We start from the raw sequence: 16,068 nt of genomic DNA on the forward strand, positions 1-16,068 counted from the left end.
CAAACAATCTGTCACTCCTAATCGCTAAATCCCATGAAATCTTATACGTCTAGTCTCTTACGTCAATGACATCAATAATATTATTGGATATTTTACTAGAATGTGTTAATCATTTCACACATAAGTCGCTCCTGAGTATAAGTCGCACCCCCGGCCAAACTATGAAAAAAACTGCGACTTATAGTCCGAAAAATACGGTATGTTATATTTTATATCGCTATATTTAGTCTAATTATACCTGCATTGTCCTTTCCATCCTTACACTTTCCATCATTGTAACTGAGCTACTGTGTGGAACAATTTCCCTTGTGGATCATTAAAGTTTTTCTAAGTCTAAGTCTAAACGTTTAACACTGCGTGCCACATACTGAAATATCTAAGCGTGTGGCGGCCTTTTGTCATTTTCTAAAAAGGGTCATTTAACATAGAAATGCTAAAAAGTTACCGTATTTGTCGGACTATAAGGCGCACTTAAAATCCTTTCATTTTCTCAAAAATCCTTTCATTTTCTCAAAAATCTACAGTGCGCCTTACAACCCGGTGCGCCTAATGTACGGAATAATTCTGGTTGTGCTTACCGACCTCGAAGCAAGTTCATTTGGTACATGGTGTAATGATAAGTGTGACCAGTAGATGGCAGTCACACATAAGAGATACATACAGACTGCAATATGACGCCAGTAAACAACACCAAAACTGAAAATAAACAACATTACACACGGCACTAAAAAAATCTGTCAAAATGTTTTAGTACGACTTTGAAGCCGCACAGCTTGATGGATTGTCGGCCCATTATGGCTACCGTAGTCAGAGATACAAGTATTACTATGGTGTGTGTATAAGGACCGCAAAATGGCACCCATTAGCAGACATTTTATCTGGCGTTTTGTTTCGCAATATAATGCTAAACCAACTTTTTTAACCTTCTGGTACCTGCTGATGTGTATTTGAGATCTGCATAAGTCCTGAAAATTTGCACGCATCCGCCACTGTAGTTCGTGGCGATACCGTAGTCCAGTGGTCCCCAACCACCGGTTGTCAACAATTTGCTCAGGCATTTGTTGACAAAGTGGTGACCCTCGCCCCATCCTTGTTTGTGAATGACTGAGCATTTCATGGAATCTACTTTTATACCCAATCATGGCACCCACCTGTTCCCAATTAGCCTGTTCACCTGTGGGATGTTCCAAATAAGTCTTTGATGAGCATTCCTCAACTTTCTCAGTCTTTTTGCCACTTGTGCCAGCTTTTTTGCAGGCATCAAATTCCAAATGAGCTAATATTTGCAAAAAAAAAAACAAAGTTTTCCAGTTGGAACGTTAAGTATCTTATCTTTGCAGTCTATTCAATTGAATATAAGTTGAAAAGGATTTGCAAATCATTTTATTCTATTTATATTTTACGATTTACACAACGTGCCAACTTCACTGATTTTGGGATTTGTTAATAAAGTCTGATTTGATTTAATGATATATCACACATACCTGTATGTTTGTGTGTTAGCTTGAAAAAATGACAAATCTGGTCTTTTGGGTTGCCAAGTTGAGCAATTAATAGCTGAAGAGTGTGCCGAGGACATCGATTAAAGTGCACTGTACAGGTATTTTGTTTATTGAATTGGCAGAAAAGCTGGCCCATGGTGTACAACAAAAGTAGTGGTAGAGTAAGCGGTCTTGCTCCCATGCTACTGTCTTTATTAGTAACAGTACCGTATTTTTCGGACTATAAGTCGCAGTTTTTTTCATAGTTTGGCCGGGGGTGCGACTTATACTCAGGAGCGACTTATGTGTGAAATGATTAACACATTAGCGTAAAATATCCAATAATATTATTGATGTCATTCACGTAAGAGACTAGACGTATAAGATTTCATGGGATTTAGCGATTAGGAGTGACAGATTGTTTGGTAAACGTATAGCATGTTCTATATGTTATAGTTATTTGAATGACTCTTACCATAATATGTTACGTTAACATACCAGTTGGTTATTTATGCCTCATATAACGTACACTTATTCAGCCTGTTGTTCACTATTCTTTAGACATTTTCAATTACCTTTCAAATGTCTATTCTTGCTGTTGGCTTTTATCAAATACATTTCCCCCTAAAATGCGACTTATACTCCAGTGCTACTTATATATGTTTTTTTCCTTCTTTATTATGCATTTTCGGCCGGTACGACTTATACTCCGGAGCGACTTATACGAAAAATACGGTATATACGTAATATTTACATAATATATGTACAGTATATTATATATACTGATATATTATATTATGGCTATATCATATATACAATATATAACAATGACCATGTACAATATTACAGTATATGTGACAGCAGCAGCATAAAATAGAGAGTAAATCCAGCAGAAAATAGACATTAAAAACAAAGAGAGGTAGCTAACATGTCAAGTAATAGACAGATATCATCTATTGCTGTATGGCCAGTGATTATACAGCTGGATGGAGTGCGGAATGAAGGAGTTCTTGAATGGAACACTGTGGGAACGAAGCTGAAGGAGCCTGTTGGAGTATGAACTCCTCTGTCCCTCAATTGTCTGGTGGAGTGGGTGGGCACGATCGTCCATAATGGCCAGCAGTTTGAATAAGTTTGTACCCTCCCCGACATGCAGGAAGTAAAAATGAAACAAAACATGGAGTTGGCATCCATATGCAGCTGCAAAAGCGTCCATTCTTCATGTGCAAGTAGCAGCTAATTAAAGCCAATGCAGCCGTTTATAACTGCAGACCATAAGATTTTTAACAACTGCCAAATGTCAGAGTGTTGTAAGCACTCAGCACTGGTGACCTTTTCCCCTCCTCAGGTGTGGACGGCCCTGCTGAACTACGGCTACGTGGGCTGCATCCGGGACCTGTTCGTGGACGGCCAGAGCAAAGACATCAGGCGGCTCGCAGAGGCCCAAAGGGCGGTGGGGGTGAAGCCGTCGTGCTCCAGGGAGCCCCCCAAGCAGTGCCTGTCCAACCCCTGCCAGCACAACGGCATCTGCAGGGAGGGCTGGAACCGCTACGTCTGCGACTGCTCGGGAACAGGATACCTGGGACGCTCCTGCGAGAGAGGTGAGGACAGGACCACCTGTTTCTGGCTAATTATAGTGACAATGCATGGAATAACACCATCACGTGTGATGGATGGCGGTTGGTGCAGCTTTGTGACAGTACGTCACTCCCTCATGCCTTAAGACAGGGGTGTCCAAACTTGTTCCACTGAGGGCCGCACACTGAAAAATCAAAGCAAGCGGGGGCCATTTTGATATTTTTTTATTTTAAAAACCAATACAATATATGTATAAAAAATAAACATTTAGGCCTCCACTCAGGCTTGATCCCGGGGACCCCAAAGGGTTTTGGTAATAAAAATATTATAAATGTGTCATTATTCAGTATTATTATTTTTATTATTATTCAAGTTTTAAATCCCTAGATCAACATTAGGTCTATCTGTCAATATAACGTTTTTAAAGATTTAAGTCGTATGCTCTTTTTGTCAAAGAAAACCCAGTTTTTTTATGGAAAAATCACAAAATATGCAATATTTTCACTCAATAAAATTGTTAAGCGGAATATTTGAAATTATATAATAATTGGAGCCTTAAAAAGGTCAATAACTCATAACAGCATTGATTTTAATTCATTATTATTTTTTGAGCGATGACACTTAAAGACAAATCACACTAAAATTATTGGGGATCCAAAAGGGTCCTACTCATTAAAGTGTTAAAAAATAAATGATACATTTGTTTGACTGTTTACTTTTAACACAATAATCTCCAGATCAACTTCAGATCTATCCGTCAATTATAAGTTGTATTGTTGTTTATGTTTTTTGTTTGTTCGTTTAAGGCCCTTCTTTAAAAAAAAGAAACAGCTCAATTTTTTTATATGGCAAACACAAAATATGCAACATTTTCCCCCCAAAAATATCTCAAAGTGCAATATTTAATGTGACGTAATTGGAGCCTTGGATAGGTCAATAATTCATAATAACATTGATGTTGATTCATTATTATTTTTTAAAGAAAGAAACAGCCTGCATGGCAGCTTTGTGTTATTAGAGTAAACATTGCAACATTTTCTTGTTACATTTCACCTGTTTGGTCCTTCATACCACTTTTCATGTTTTTAATTTTTTTAATCGTATTTTAAAATGGGCCGTGGGGCCGTTAAAAAATGACCTGCGGGCCGCAAATGGCCCCCGGGCCGCACTTTGGACACCCCTGCCTTAAGAGTTGTGCTAGAGAACCAACTGACAACTCGGGCTTGTTGTTTTGATGATCCCCCAGCAGTGTGATGGGGTGTATCCAGGCGGGTTACCCTTTAAGGCAGGGGTGTTCAAGCTGCAGCCCTTGTTTTTATTGGCGTATTCTAAAAAGAAATGTTGAAGAGCTGACGCTGAACTGAAATGCCAGTGGAATCTAAAACTGGTTTGAAGGTTGAAATAGTTGAAAGCAGGGATGTCCGATAATATCGGACTGGGTACACATATAAGCAGCGTTTCCCACACATTCATTTATTTGTGGCGGCCCACCACGAAAGAATTACGTCCGCCACAAATAAAATACAATTTTTATTTTTATTTTTATTTATTTATTTATTTTTTGTCCTGTCCAGCTTCTCAGGCAAATCATATAGTTGATGTAGATGCCCATATAGGCTGTTCACATTTACTTTACAAAAGAGAAGTGTAGGATACTTCTCTTGTTGCCTTATTTGTATTTGACCACTACTGTTTTCCGTTTATTTGTTACTGACTGTGGCAGGACACCTCTGCCTCTGTTTCACTTTATGTTGCTGGTAAATAATATGGTTGTAGTAGTAGGCTAAAGTTAAATGATTTAGTATGCACTAATTAAAGGGGCAGAGCTTTAAGAGACATTTTAGCTTTTATATTTTATAAGATATATTTTTTGTAAGAACCACAATTAATAAATATATTTCATTGAATAACTTATTGTTCAAATCTGTATATAAATATGTACATAAAGTGTTGTAATTATATTGTAAAATGGATGGAGGTTTAAAACAATGTTATTATTAATTAGTAAGTATACATTTTTTGAGCCTTTTTAGAGAAAATCATATCATTGTAGTAAATTATGCAAATTACTCGATGATGTCATGGTGACCACGCCCATAGCCACGCCCCCACCGCCACAGGTATCTTGGCAGTTTATGGGAAACACTGTATAAGTATACCAAGCAAGAGGTACATGGTAAAGCGGGGCTGCGACTCCTCCCCCTCGACCCAGCGTAAAACAAAGGAGTAAAATAATCAATTGGTAACCCCACTTAAAACAAAAGAGTAAAATAATCAATTGGTAACCCCACTTAAAACAAAAGAGTAAAATAATCAATTGGTAACCCCACTTAAAATGCTGCATGAGACACAATGATACAGTTCTGTGGAAATTATTTTCTGTGCAAATTTAAAGACAGTAAACGGTGTGTGATTTATTTTAAGGTTTCATTTTTGGTTTGTTGAAATTGTTCACGCATTGCACAGCTTTTATTTTTCTATCAATACACAGTGATGCCTAGAAGGCAGGGATGAGTAGGTCAACCCCCTTCAATGCTTTCTACCTCAGTTTGTATGGTTTGTTTAGTTAGCACAGGATTAATGTGGAAATGACAAATGAGGTAGTTGATACATAGAAGAGTTTTTATTGATGCTTTATTGTGTTTTTGTTCAACCCTAGGTGGGCTGTGACCTAAAGTTGGATTGCTTTGTAGATACACTTAGATTAAAGCCATGTCCACACGAACACAGAGAGTTTCCAAAACACATATTTGGGGTTAAAACAATCTCCATCCACACAAGTGTAGTTTCAAAAGTGTCTATGTCTACACACAAACGCATACACTTGTTGTCATGCACATTTTGTCCAATCAGAAGCCTGAAAAAAGCAGCAATAGCTGAGTTGGTGGCATTTCACCTCCTATTATGTTTATTTTGACACACTTTAGACCAGGGGTCACCAACGCGGTGCCCGCGGGCACCAGGTAGCCCGTAAGGACCAGATGAGTAGCCCGCTGGCCTGTTCTAAAAATAGCTCAAATAGCAGCACTTACCAGTGAGCTGCCTCTATTTTTTAAATGTTATTTATTTACTAGCAAGCAGGTCTCGCTTTGCCCGACATTTTTAATTCTAAGAGAGACAAAACTCAAATAGAATTTGAAAATCCAAGAAAATATTTTAAAGACTTGGTCTTCACTTGTTTAAATAAATTCATACATTTTTTTACTTTGCTTCTTATAACTTTCAGAAAAACAATTTTAGAGAAAAAATACAACCTTGAAAATGATTTTAGGATTTTTAAACACATATACCTTTTTACCTTTTAAATTCCTTCCTCTTCTTTCCTGACAATTTAAATCAATGTTCAAGTAAATGTATTTTTTTTATTGTAAAGAATAATAAATACATTTTAATTTAATTCTTCATTTAAGCTTCTGTTTTTTCGACGAAGAATATTTGTGAAATATTTCTTCAAACTTATTATGGTTAAAATTCAAAACAATTATTCTGGCAAATCTAGAAAATCTGTAGAATCAAATTTAAATCTTATTTCAAAATCTTTTGAATTTCTTTTAAAAATTTTGTTCTGGAAAATGTAGAAGAAATAATGATTTGTCTTTGTTAGAAATATAGCTTGGTCCAATTTGTTATATATTCTAACAAAGTGTAGATTGGATTTTAACCTATTTAAAACATGTCATCAAAATTCTAAAATTAATCTTAACCAGGAAAAATTACTAATGATGTTCCATAAATTATTTTTTAATTTTTTCAAAAAGATTCAAATTAGCTAGTTTTTCTCTTCTTTTTTTCGGTTGAATTTTGAATTTTAAAGAGTCGAAATTGAAGATAAACTATGTTTCAAAATTTAATTGTCCTTTTTTTTCGTGTTTTCTCCTCTTTTAAACCGTTCAATTAAGTGTAAATATCATTAATTATTAATAATAACATAGAGTTAAAGGTACATTGAGCAAATTGGCTATTTCTGGCAATTTATTTAAGTGAGTATCAAACTGGTAGCCCTTCGCATTAATCACTACCCAAGAAGTAGCTCTCGGTTTTAAAAAGGTTGGTGACCCCTGCTTTAGACGTACAATGACATGTACATTATCTTTAAATCCAGCCTGCACGTACATTAAAAAAGCGACTGCACGCCTGTTCTGCTGAAACCCAACACTGATAGAATTATAACATGTTCAGCAACATGGTGATGTATTACATGTGCTGTGAAGTGTACATTATTTCTAAAATCAGCCACACTAACGAGCCAAGGAAACCATTTTGCATGTTTAGGTGTCTATATAAAGAACACGGGCGGGTGTGTGTCGCTGCAAAACTCTTATGGAATCATAAAGCATTTAATCATTGATATAATGATATAGTGCATGTGTAATGAAGTGTATATTGTCTTTAACATCAGTACAGGAGGACGCTACATCATGTTTTTTTTTTAGTTGCTTAGTCGCTTTTTACTCCTGTGCACAGTCATCTACAAATATGGAAGCAAGTTAAAGGCCTACTGAAAGCCACTACTAGCGACCACGCAGTCTGATAGTTTATATATCAATGATGAAATCTTAACATTGCAACACATGCCAATAACTTATAAAGTGACATTTTAAAATTCCCGCCACACTTCCGGTTGAAAAACTCCTTTGGATATGATTTATGCGCGTGACGTCACAAAAGCAACGGAAGTGGTTGGACCCCATCGGACCCGATAGAAAAGCCTCTTGTTTTCTTCGACAAAATTCCACAGTATTCTGGACATCTGTGTTGGTGAATCTTTTGCAATTTGTTTAATGAACAATGGAGGCTGCAAAGAAGAACGTTGTAGGTGGGATGGATCGGTGTCTTAGCGGCTAAGTACAATACTGTAATATCTGTGATATTTGTATTAGTGTACTGTGTCTTTAAGGGTTTGGGGAATGCGCATGCGCGAGCGAGTTGGCGGAGAACTTGAGTGTGTGTGAGCGTGACTTTTGGCTAACAGCAGCTCGTGTATGTGTGTGCGTTACTTTTTGAACTACAACCAGTTAGCTTGTTAATAAAGCGATTGAGCAATTTGTTTAATGGACACTGGAGACTGCAAATAAGAAAGTTGTAGGTGCGATCGGTGGAGCGGCGGACTACAGCAACACCAACACCAGGAGGTTGTGTTGTGTTTTGAGCAGGATAACAGACGCACTACGGTGAGTCTAGCTTTGGCTTCCAAACATTTGATCGCTTGCCCGTACGTGCGTGTCGATATGTGCATGTGACGTACGTAACTTTGGGGAAATATATGTTTCTTGCCGACTCTGATGGCGGCCGCGGTGTCGTCAAAAGCGTACAACGCCCGCCGCCGCATCTAAGTTAGCTACGCAGCTAGGTTAGCTTCTGTTTTTTTTAGCTTCGCCAAGCGGAATATTATTAATCGTGTATTTACATGTTCATGGTTTAATAGTATTATTGATCTTCTGTCTATCCATCCAGTCAGGGTTTTTTTTAATTTAGTTTCTATCTGCATTTGAGACTGCTATGCTATCACGTTGGCTACGCAGCTAGGTTAGCTTCTATTTTTTTTAGCTTCGCAAAGCTGAATTATTAATCGTGTATTTACATGTTCAGTCACTGTGAATGTCCATTTCGCGTTCTCGACTCTCATTTTCAAGAGGATATAGTATCTGAGATGGTTTAAAATACAAATCTGTGATCCACAATAGAAAAAGGAGAGTGTGGAATCCAATGAGCCAGCTTGTACCTAAGTTACGGTCAGAGTGAAAAAAGATACGTCCATCACTGCCTCTCAAGTCCTTCACTGTAACGTTCCTCATCTACGAATCTTTCATCCTCGCTCAAATTAATGGGGTAATCGTCACTTTCTCGGTCCGAATCTCTCTCGCTCCATTGTAAACAACGGGGAATTGTGAGGAATACTAGCTCCTGTGACGTCACGCTACTTCCACTACAGGCAAGGCTTTTTTTTGTCAGCGAGCAAAAGTTGCGAACTTTATCGTCGATTTTCTCTACTAAATCCTTTCAGCAAAAATATGGCAATATCGCGAAATGATCAAGTATGACACATAGAATGGATCTGCTATCCCCATTTAAATAAAAAAAAATCATTTCAGTCGGCCTTTAAACAAGGACTAAAAACATTGTTGCACCTTTCTTATGACACACAGCAAAAAGTCTTGCTGGTCAAAGTCGTCCCATCAGCTGGAGGTTCCACAGCGATCGTATCCAAAACAGCTGACTGTCATTTGCGCCGGCGGGAGTGTCGCAAAGCCCATTTTGATGTGTCTTTTTTTATTCATGTTGAGTGAAAATAGCAAAATAGCAGCATGTTTACGTTCAAACATACAGTAAGTCATCTTATAATGTGTTTAAAGGCAGCAAGACAGTGTTGTTGAGCTTGGAAATGACAGCGCACAACCGTGACGTCATCACAAGTCTCCATTTGTGCCGTGAAAATTTGGCTTGTCAAGACTTTCCAAAACAAGTCAAATTAGCTAACTTCAATGAAGCCAAAAATAGCTTAAAATAAGTATATTCTCACTAATAACAAGTGCACTTTTCTTGGTAGAAAAAAAAAAACAACCTTTTTGCTCAATGTGTTGAAAAATATTCTTAAATGAAGTAAATGCTAGTGCCATTATCTTGACATAATGATATGCGCCCGGCATTACATTTCTTGAAACCAGCAAACTTAAATCAAATCAAATCAAATCAACTTTATTTATAAAGCACATTTAAAATGGACCACAGGGGTAGCCAAAGTGCTGTACAATGGGCAGGTTAAAAGATAATACGAGAACCGAGCAAACACAACACAACACAAACAGAACACGATAAAAAATAAATAAATAAAATAAAGCTGCAAGCAGCGTTGGACGGGTCCGCATTTTGGCAGGTGCTAGTCCTAGGTGTCCCAATACTTTTGTCCAGTGGTAGTCCTGAGTGAGACCTACATAGAGGTTTTTGTTTCGTGTCTCTACGATATTCGTACTGGGAGTTAGAGGAAGTTGTGTCTGTGTCTTTTTCCTAGGTGCTGCGGCACAGTGGTTGTTTTCTTTGACGGTGCGTAAAATCACAGCAGCGAAGCAACTTTAGTGCTGCGGGTCTTTGAAGGCTCGTAAAATCAAAACGGTAGCACGTATCAAAAATCCGTACCGACCGTTTAATCAGAAGGGTTCAATCTCTCTCCTGTAGCAGTTTGAAGCCGAAACGACAAACGAGCTCAGAGGAGATAACGTTTGATGTTTGGTGACCGGTTGTAACAAATATTTTGTTTTGAAGGAGGAATAGCAAACTTCCTGTTGATTTTTGCTGAAGGATGTCAATCTATGAAATGTAGGTCTAGGCGAGACCTACATAGAGGTATTTGTTTCATGTCTCTAAGACGTTCCTACCGGAAGTTACAAGCAGTTTTGTCTGAGTTTTCCTCTGAGGAGCAGTTTTTTCTCTGTTTTTTTTTCAAAAATTATGTAGAGCACAATTTTGAGTTTTGGGGTTCGGTTTTTTTTTTTTAGATCGCAATTTCCAACTGTCCCAATGTGTGTAAGAAGTTTGGTGAGTTTTGAAGTATTTTAAGGGGGTCAAATTACAGCTCAAAAATAAAAAATTAGTGTTTTTAGTCATTTTTTGTCTTGAAGGGGAAATTGCCAACTTCCTGTTGATTTTTGCCCGAGGATGTGAAATTATGAATTGTAGGTCTAAGGTCTACGACCTTCCTAGTGGGAGCTAGAGGCAGTTTTCTTCCTAGGGGGCGCTAGAGCGCAATTTTGATTTTTGGGGTTTGGTTTTTTTATTAAAGTGTGCTGTACCAGTGTTTGTATGTGTGTAAAAAATTTGGTGAGTTTTGAAGCATGTTAAGGGGGGCTAAGTAGTGCGCAAAGCTGTGGAAGAATAATAAAGAATAATAATAAACATTACAAATACAATAGGTTCCTTTGTAACCAGTACAAAGGACTCCCTGGAGGAGTCCTTTGTACTGGTTACAGGGCGGACCCTAAATATAAAAACATAAAAACAGGTTGACAGCAGGTGTATTATGGGGCACCATTGCAGGATGGACATCACTCAGTGTTAAAAGCCATGGAATAAAAGTATGTTTTTAAGAGAGATTTAAAAACAGGAAGAGAAGAGGCTTGTCTAACACTCAGAGGTAGGTCGTTCCAGAGCTTGGGAGCAGCAGCGGCGAAAGATCTGTCACCTCTAAGCTTCAGCCTTGTCAGGGACCGTCAGTAGCAGCTGATCGGCTGATCTTAGGGATCGGGGGGGGGCAGTAAGGCTGAAGGAGGTCGGAGAGATAAGTTGGCGCGAGGTTGTTTAGACATTTAAAAACAAATAAAAGGAGTTTAAAATGGATTGTGTAACGCACAGGGAGCCAGTGAAGGGACGCTAATATAGGGGTGATGTGCTCACGTCTGCGGGTCTGTGTTAGCAGACGAGCAGCAGAGTTGTGCACCAGCTGCAGGCCTGGCTCATGCCTACATACAGGGCATTGCTGTAGTCTAAACGAGTCGAGATAAAGGCGTGGATTAATTTCTCGAGATCATGTCCTGATAGAAGCGGTTTCACTTTCGCTATTTGGCGTAATTGATAAAAGCTTTTTTGTACGACGCTGCTGATTTGTTTTTCGAATTTAATATCTGAGTCAAACTTTACCCCCAGGTTTGTGACACAGTCGCTGAGATACGGGGTCAGAGTACTTACACTAAAAACTCATTTATTGTTCTTAATGGAAAGGCAACAAGGCAAGCGCTTGTTACTCTCGGGGTCTCCTAGCCGCTCAGGGAAATCATATTGTCTAAAAATGCATTTTTCCATGGATAACATGACATCATCGCACCAAGTGCGTACTCTTTCAGTCAATTAGTGCGCATATATACAGCCCGGCCCCCGGTCACATTTTTTTTAATTGGAATTTTGAAGAATTTATCTGAATGTGCATGAACTATTTCTGTTTGAAATGTCACATGTTAAATGTTTTGTTCTTCATGCTTGAAATAAGAAATGATGACTTCAAAAAAGTAGTTTTATACTTGTGAGTAGGGATGTCCGATAATGGCTTTTTGCCGATATCCGATATTCCGATATTGTCCAACTCTTTAATTACCGATACCGATATCAACCGATACCGATATCAACCGATATATGCAGTCGTGGAATTAACACATTATTATGCCTAATTTGGACAACCAGGTATGGTGAAGATAAGGTGCTTTAAAAAAAACAATTAATAAAATAAAATAAGAGAAATAAATTAAAAACATTTTCTTGAATACAAAAGAAAGTAAAACAATATAAAAACAGTTACATAGAAACTAGTAATGAATGAAAATGAGTAAAATGAAGTGTTAAAGGTTAGTACTATTAGTGGAGCAGCAGCACGCACAATCATGTGTGCTTACGGACTGTATCCCTTGCAGACTGTATTGATATATATTGATATATAATGTAGGAACCAGAATATTGATAACAGAAAGAAACAACCCTTTTGTGTGAATGAGTGTGAATGAGTGTAAAAAATAAATAAAAAAACGATACCGATAATAAAAAAAACGATACCGATAATTCCGATATTACATTTTAACGCATTTATCGGCCGATAATATCGGCAGGCCGATATTATCGGACATCTCTACTTGTGAGTGTTGATGACACAACAGTTGATATTCTAGTTTCAAGCATGTTTTACTCAATATAGCTCATCAAATGTCAGCAACAAGCTGTAATATCTTACTGACATCATTTAGGAGCAAAACCCTTAAAACAAGTAAAACACTCTAACATAAAATCTGCTTAGTGAGAAGAATGATCTTATCAGACAGAAAATAAGCAAATATCACCCTTATTTGACACATTTCATCTTACTTAGATTTCACTTTTTGCAGTGCAGGCCAAAAGTTTGGACACACCTTCTCATCCAATACAGGTCAATATGTTATCTAAGCAAAACACATTTAAAGGGGAACTACATTTACATTTTTTTGATTTTGCCTACTATTCACAATCCCTATGTAAGACAAGAACACGTACAGTACAGGCCAAAAGTTTGGACACACCTTCTCCTCATTCAATGTGTTTTTGTCATGTCTGTTTATCATGTTTCTGTTTTGGCCATGTGCTGTTTTTTGGACACTTTCTTAGTTCCTGGTTTCACTTCCTTGTTTGTTTGTTTCCATGGTTACTCATTAGTTTTCACCTGTCACGTCACGCACCTGTTTTACGTTTTGAGTCACGCACCTGTTTTCACCAATCAAGTCACTGTTATTTAAGTCTACCTTTGTTCTTCACTCGTTCTGCCTGCATTGTCTTTGTCACACCAGTTTATGTCTCTTGCTGACCAAGTACGTTTTCCTAGTCCAGGCCACAGTTTTCTGCTAACCAGCAGCTTCTTTTGTGTTTTAGGCACGCTTGCCTTTTTGCTTTAATTTTTGTGTTTGTGATAGTTTGAGTGATTTATGTTAATAAATCCAAACTCACCTTCACGCTGTCGTCCGGAGCCGTTTTTTTGCGTTGGAAGAACCCCGCAGCAAGCTGCGACCCCCCCGTTTTGACAGTTTTCTTTATTGTCATGACTATTTACATTGTAGATTGTCACTGAAGGCATCACAATTATGAAAGAACACATGTGGAGTTATGTACTTCACAAAAAAAGGTGAAATAACTGAAAACATGTCTTATATTCTTATATATATTCTCTCGATGAGCTTCAAGAGATAGTCACCTGAAAGGGTTTTCCAACAGTCTTGAAGGCGTTAGCTCATGTAGAGAATGCCAAGAGTGTGCAAAGCAGTAATCAGAACAAAGGGTGGCTATTTTGAAGAAACTAGAATATAAAACATGTTTTCAGTTATTTCACCTTTTTTTGTGTAGTACATAACTCCACATGTGTTCATTCATAGTTGTGATGCCTTCAGTGACAATCTACAATGTAAATAGTCACGAAAATAAAGAAAACACATTGAATGAGGAGAAGGTGTGTCCAAACTTTTGGCCTGTACTGTACGTGTTCTTGTCTTACATAGGGATTGTGAATAATAGGCAAAATAAAAATGTAGTTCCCCTTTAAATGTGTTTTGCTTAGGTAACATATATTGATTGACCTGTATTGGATTGGTTTTAGCATCTTTAAAGCACAAAATATTGGTGAACGTGGTCCTCGGTGGAAAAGTTTGGACATCCCCCAGTTGAAGGAATCCTGGCAGCTCGAATTTAATTTGGACTACATCTCGTTACCGCTCTGGTGTGCACCTTGTAAAGATTTATGACACATAAAAGTGTGTCTCACTCGATGGGTGATGGAAGACCAGGATTGTAACAGTAGCAGCTTGGCTATCTTCGGCCCTTTGTTATTTTTATTCCTCGACACAAATAGTGTGTCTGGAAGCGAGCGTGAGATGGAGGCCGAGAACGCAGAGGAGGTCAGCGCGGGGGGAGGGGGGGAGGGAAGCGATGCGAGTATCAGGCCAGTTGGAAGGGGGGGGGGGTGGTGGGTGGATGTGTGAGGGAGCGTCAGACGTGTCAGCGCCGTGGAAGCGCTGGGTCGGAACCAACGCGTGACAGCAGGTGAGAAGATGAGGAGCGGCGGGAGACGGCCGCCGAGGATCTTGACAGAACGGGAAGATACGGGGAAAAGCTATGCATTTTGAACTGCGGGGTACCGGCGATGGGGACACGGTTACAGCGGCGAGATGGAAGTCAGACAAGAAGCGATGGGGACACGGTTACAGCGGCGAGATGGAAGTCAGACAAGAAGCGATGGGGACACGGTTACAGCGGCGAGATGGAAGTCAGACAAGAAGCGATGGGGACACGGTTACAGCGGCGAGATGGAAGTCAGACAAGAAGCGATGGGGACACGGTTACAGTGGCGAGATGGAAGTCAGACAAGAAGCGATGGGGACACGGTTACAGCGGCGAGATGGAAGTCAGACAAGAAGCGATGGGGACACGGTTACAGCGGCGAGATGGAAGTCAGACAAGAAGTGATGGGGACACGGTTACAGCGGCGAGATGGAAGTCAGACAAGAAGTGATGGGGACACGGTTACAGCGGCGAGATGGAAGTCAGACAAGAAGTGATGGGGACACGGTTACAGCGGCGAGATGGAAGTCAGACAAGAAGTGATGGGGACACGGTTACAGCGGCGAGATGGAAGTCAGACAAGAAGCGATGGGGACACGGTTACAGTGGCGAGATGGAAGTCAGACAAGAAGCGATGGGGACACGGTTACAGCGGCGAGATGGAAGTCAGACAAGAAGCGATGGGGACACGGTTACAGCGGCGAGATGGAAGTCAGACAAGAAGCGATGGGGACACGGTTACAGTGGCGAGATGGAAGTCAGACAAGAAGCGATGGGGACACGGTTACAGTGGCGAGATGGAAGTCAGACAAGAAGTGATGGGGACACGGTTACAGCGGCGAGATGGAAGTCAGACAAGAAGTGATGGGGACACGGTTACAGCGGCGAGATGGAAGTCAGACAAGAAGTGATGGGGACACGGTTACAGCGGCGAGATGGAAGTCAGACAAGAAGTGATGGGGACACGGTTACAGCGGCGAGATGGAAGTCAGACAAGAAGCGATGGGGACACGGTTACAGTGGCGAGATGGAAGTCAGACAAGAAGCGATGGGGACACGGTTACAGCGGCGAGATGGAAGTCAGACAAGAAGCGATGGGGACACGGTTACAGCGGCGAGATGGAAGTCAGACAAGAAGCGATGGGGACACGGTTACAGTGGCGAGATGGAAGTCAGACAAGAAGCGATGGGGACACGGTTACAGTGGCGAGATGGAAGTCAGACAAGAAGCGATGGGGACACGGTTACAGCGGCGAGATGGAAGTCAGACAAGAAGCGATGGGGACACGGTTACAGTGGCGAGATGGAAGTCAGACAAGAAGCGATGGGGACACGGTTACAGCGGCGAGATGGAAGTCAGACAAGAAGCGATGGGGACACGGTTACAGCGGCGAGATGGAAGTCAGACAAGAAGCGATGGGGACACGGTTACAGTGGCGAGATGGAAGTCAGA

General features: G+C 39.8%; 1 protein-coding gene across 11 annotated transcripts in view; it reads left to right on the forward strand.

Annotated features, from left to right (window-relative positions):
- The window catches only part of LOC133655338 (neurexin-1a), a 237,824-nt gene that overhangs the window by 129,875 nt on the left and 91,881 nt on the right, over positions 1-16,068 (forward strand). For all 11 annotated transcript variants that reach the window (XM_062055385.1, XM_062055383.1, XM_062055377.1 and 8 more), the window contains one exon: positions 2,830-3,082. In XM_062055385.1, the coding sequence (XP_061911369.1) occupies positions 2,830-3,082 (253 nt within the window). The remainder of the gene's footprint in view (positions 1-2,829; positions 3,083-16,068) is intronic.

The sequence above is a fragment of the Entelurus aequoreus genome, linkage group LG08 (genome assembly GCF_033978785.1).
Source record: "Entelurus aequoreus isolate RoL-2023_Sb linkage group LG08, RoL_Eaeq_v1.1, whole genome shotgun sequence".
Classification (NCBI taxonomy): Eukaryota; Metazoa; Chordata; class Actinopteri; order Syngnathiformes; family Syngnathidae; genus Entelurus; species Entelurus aequoreus.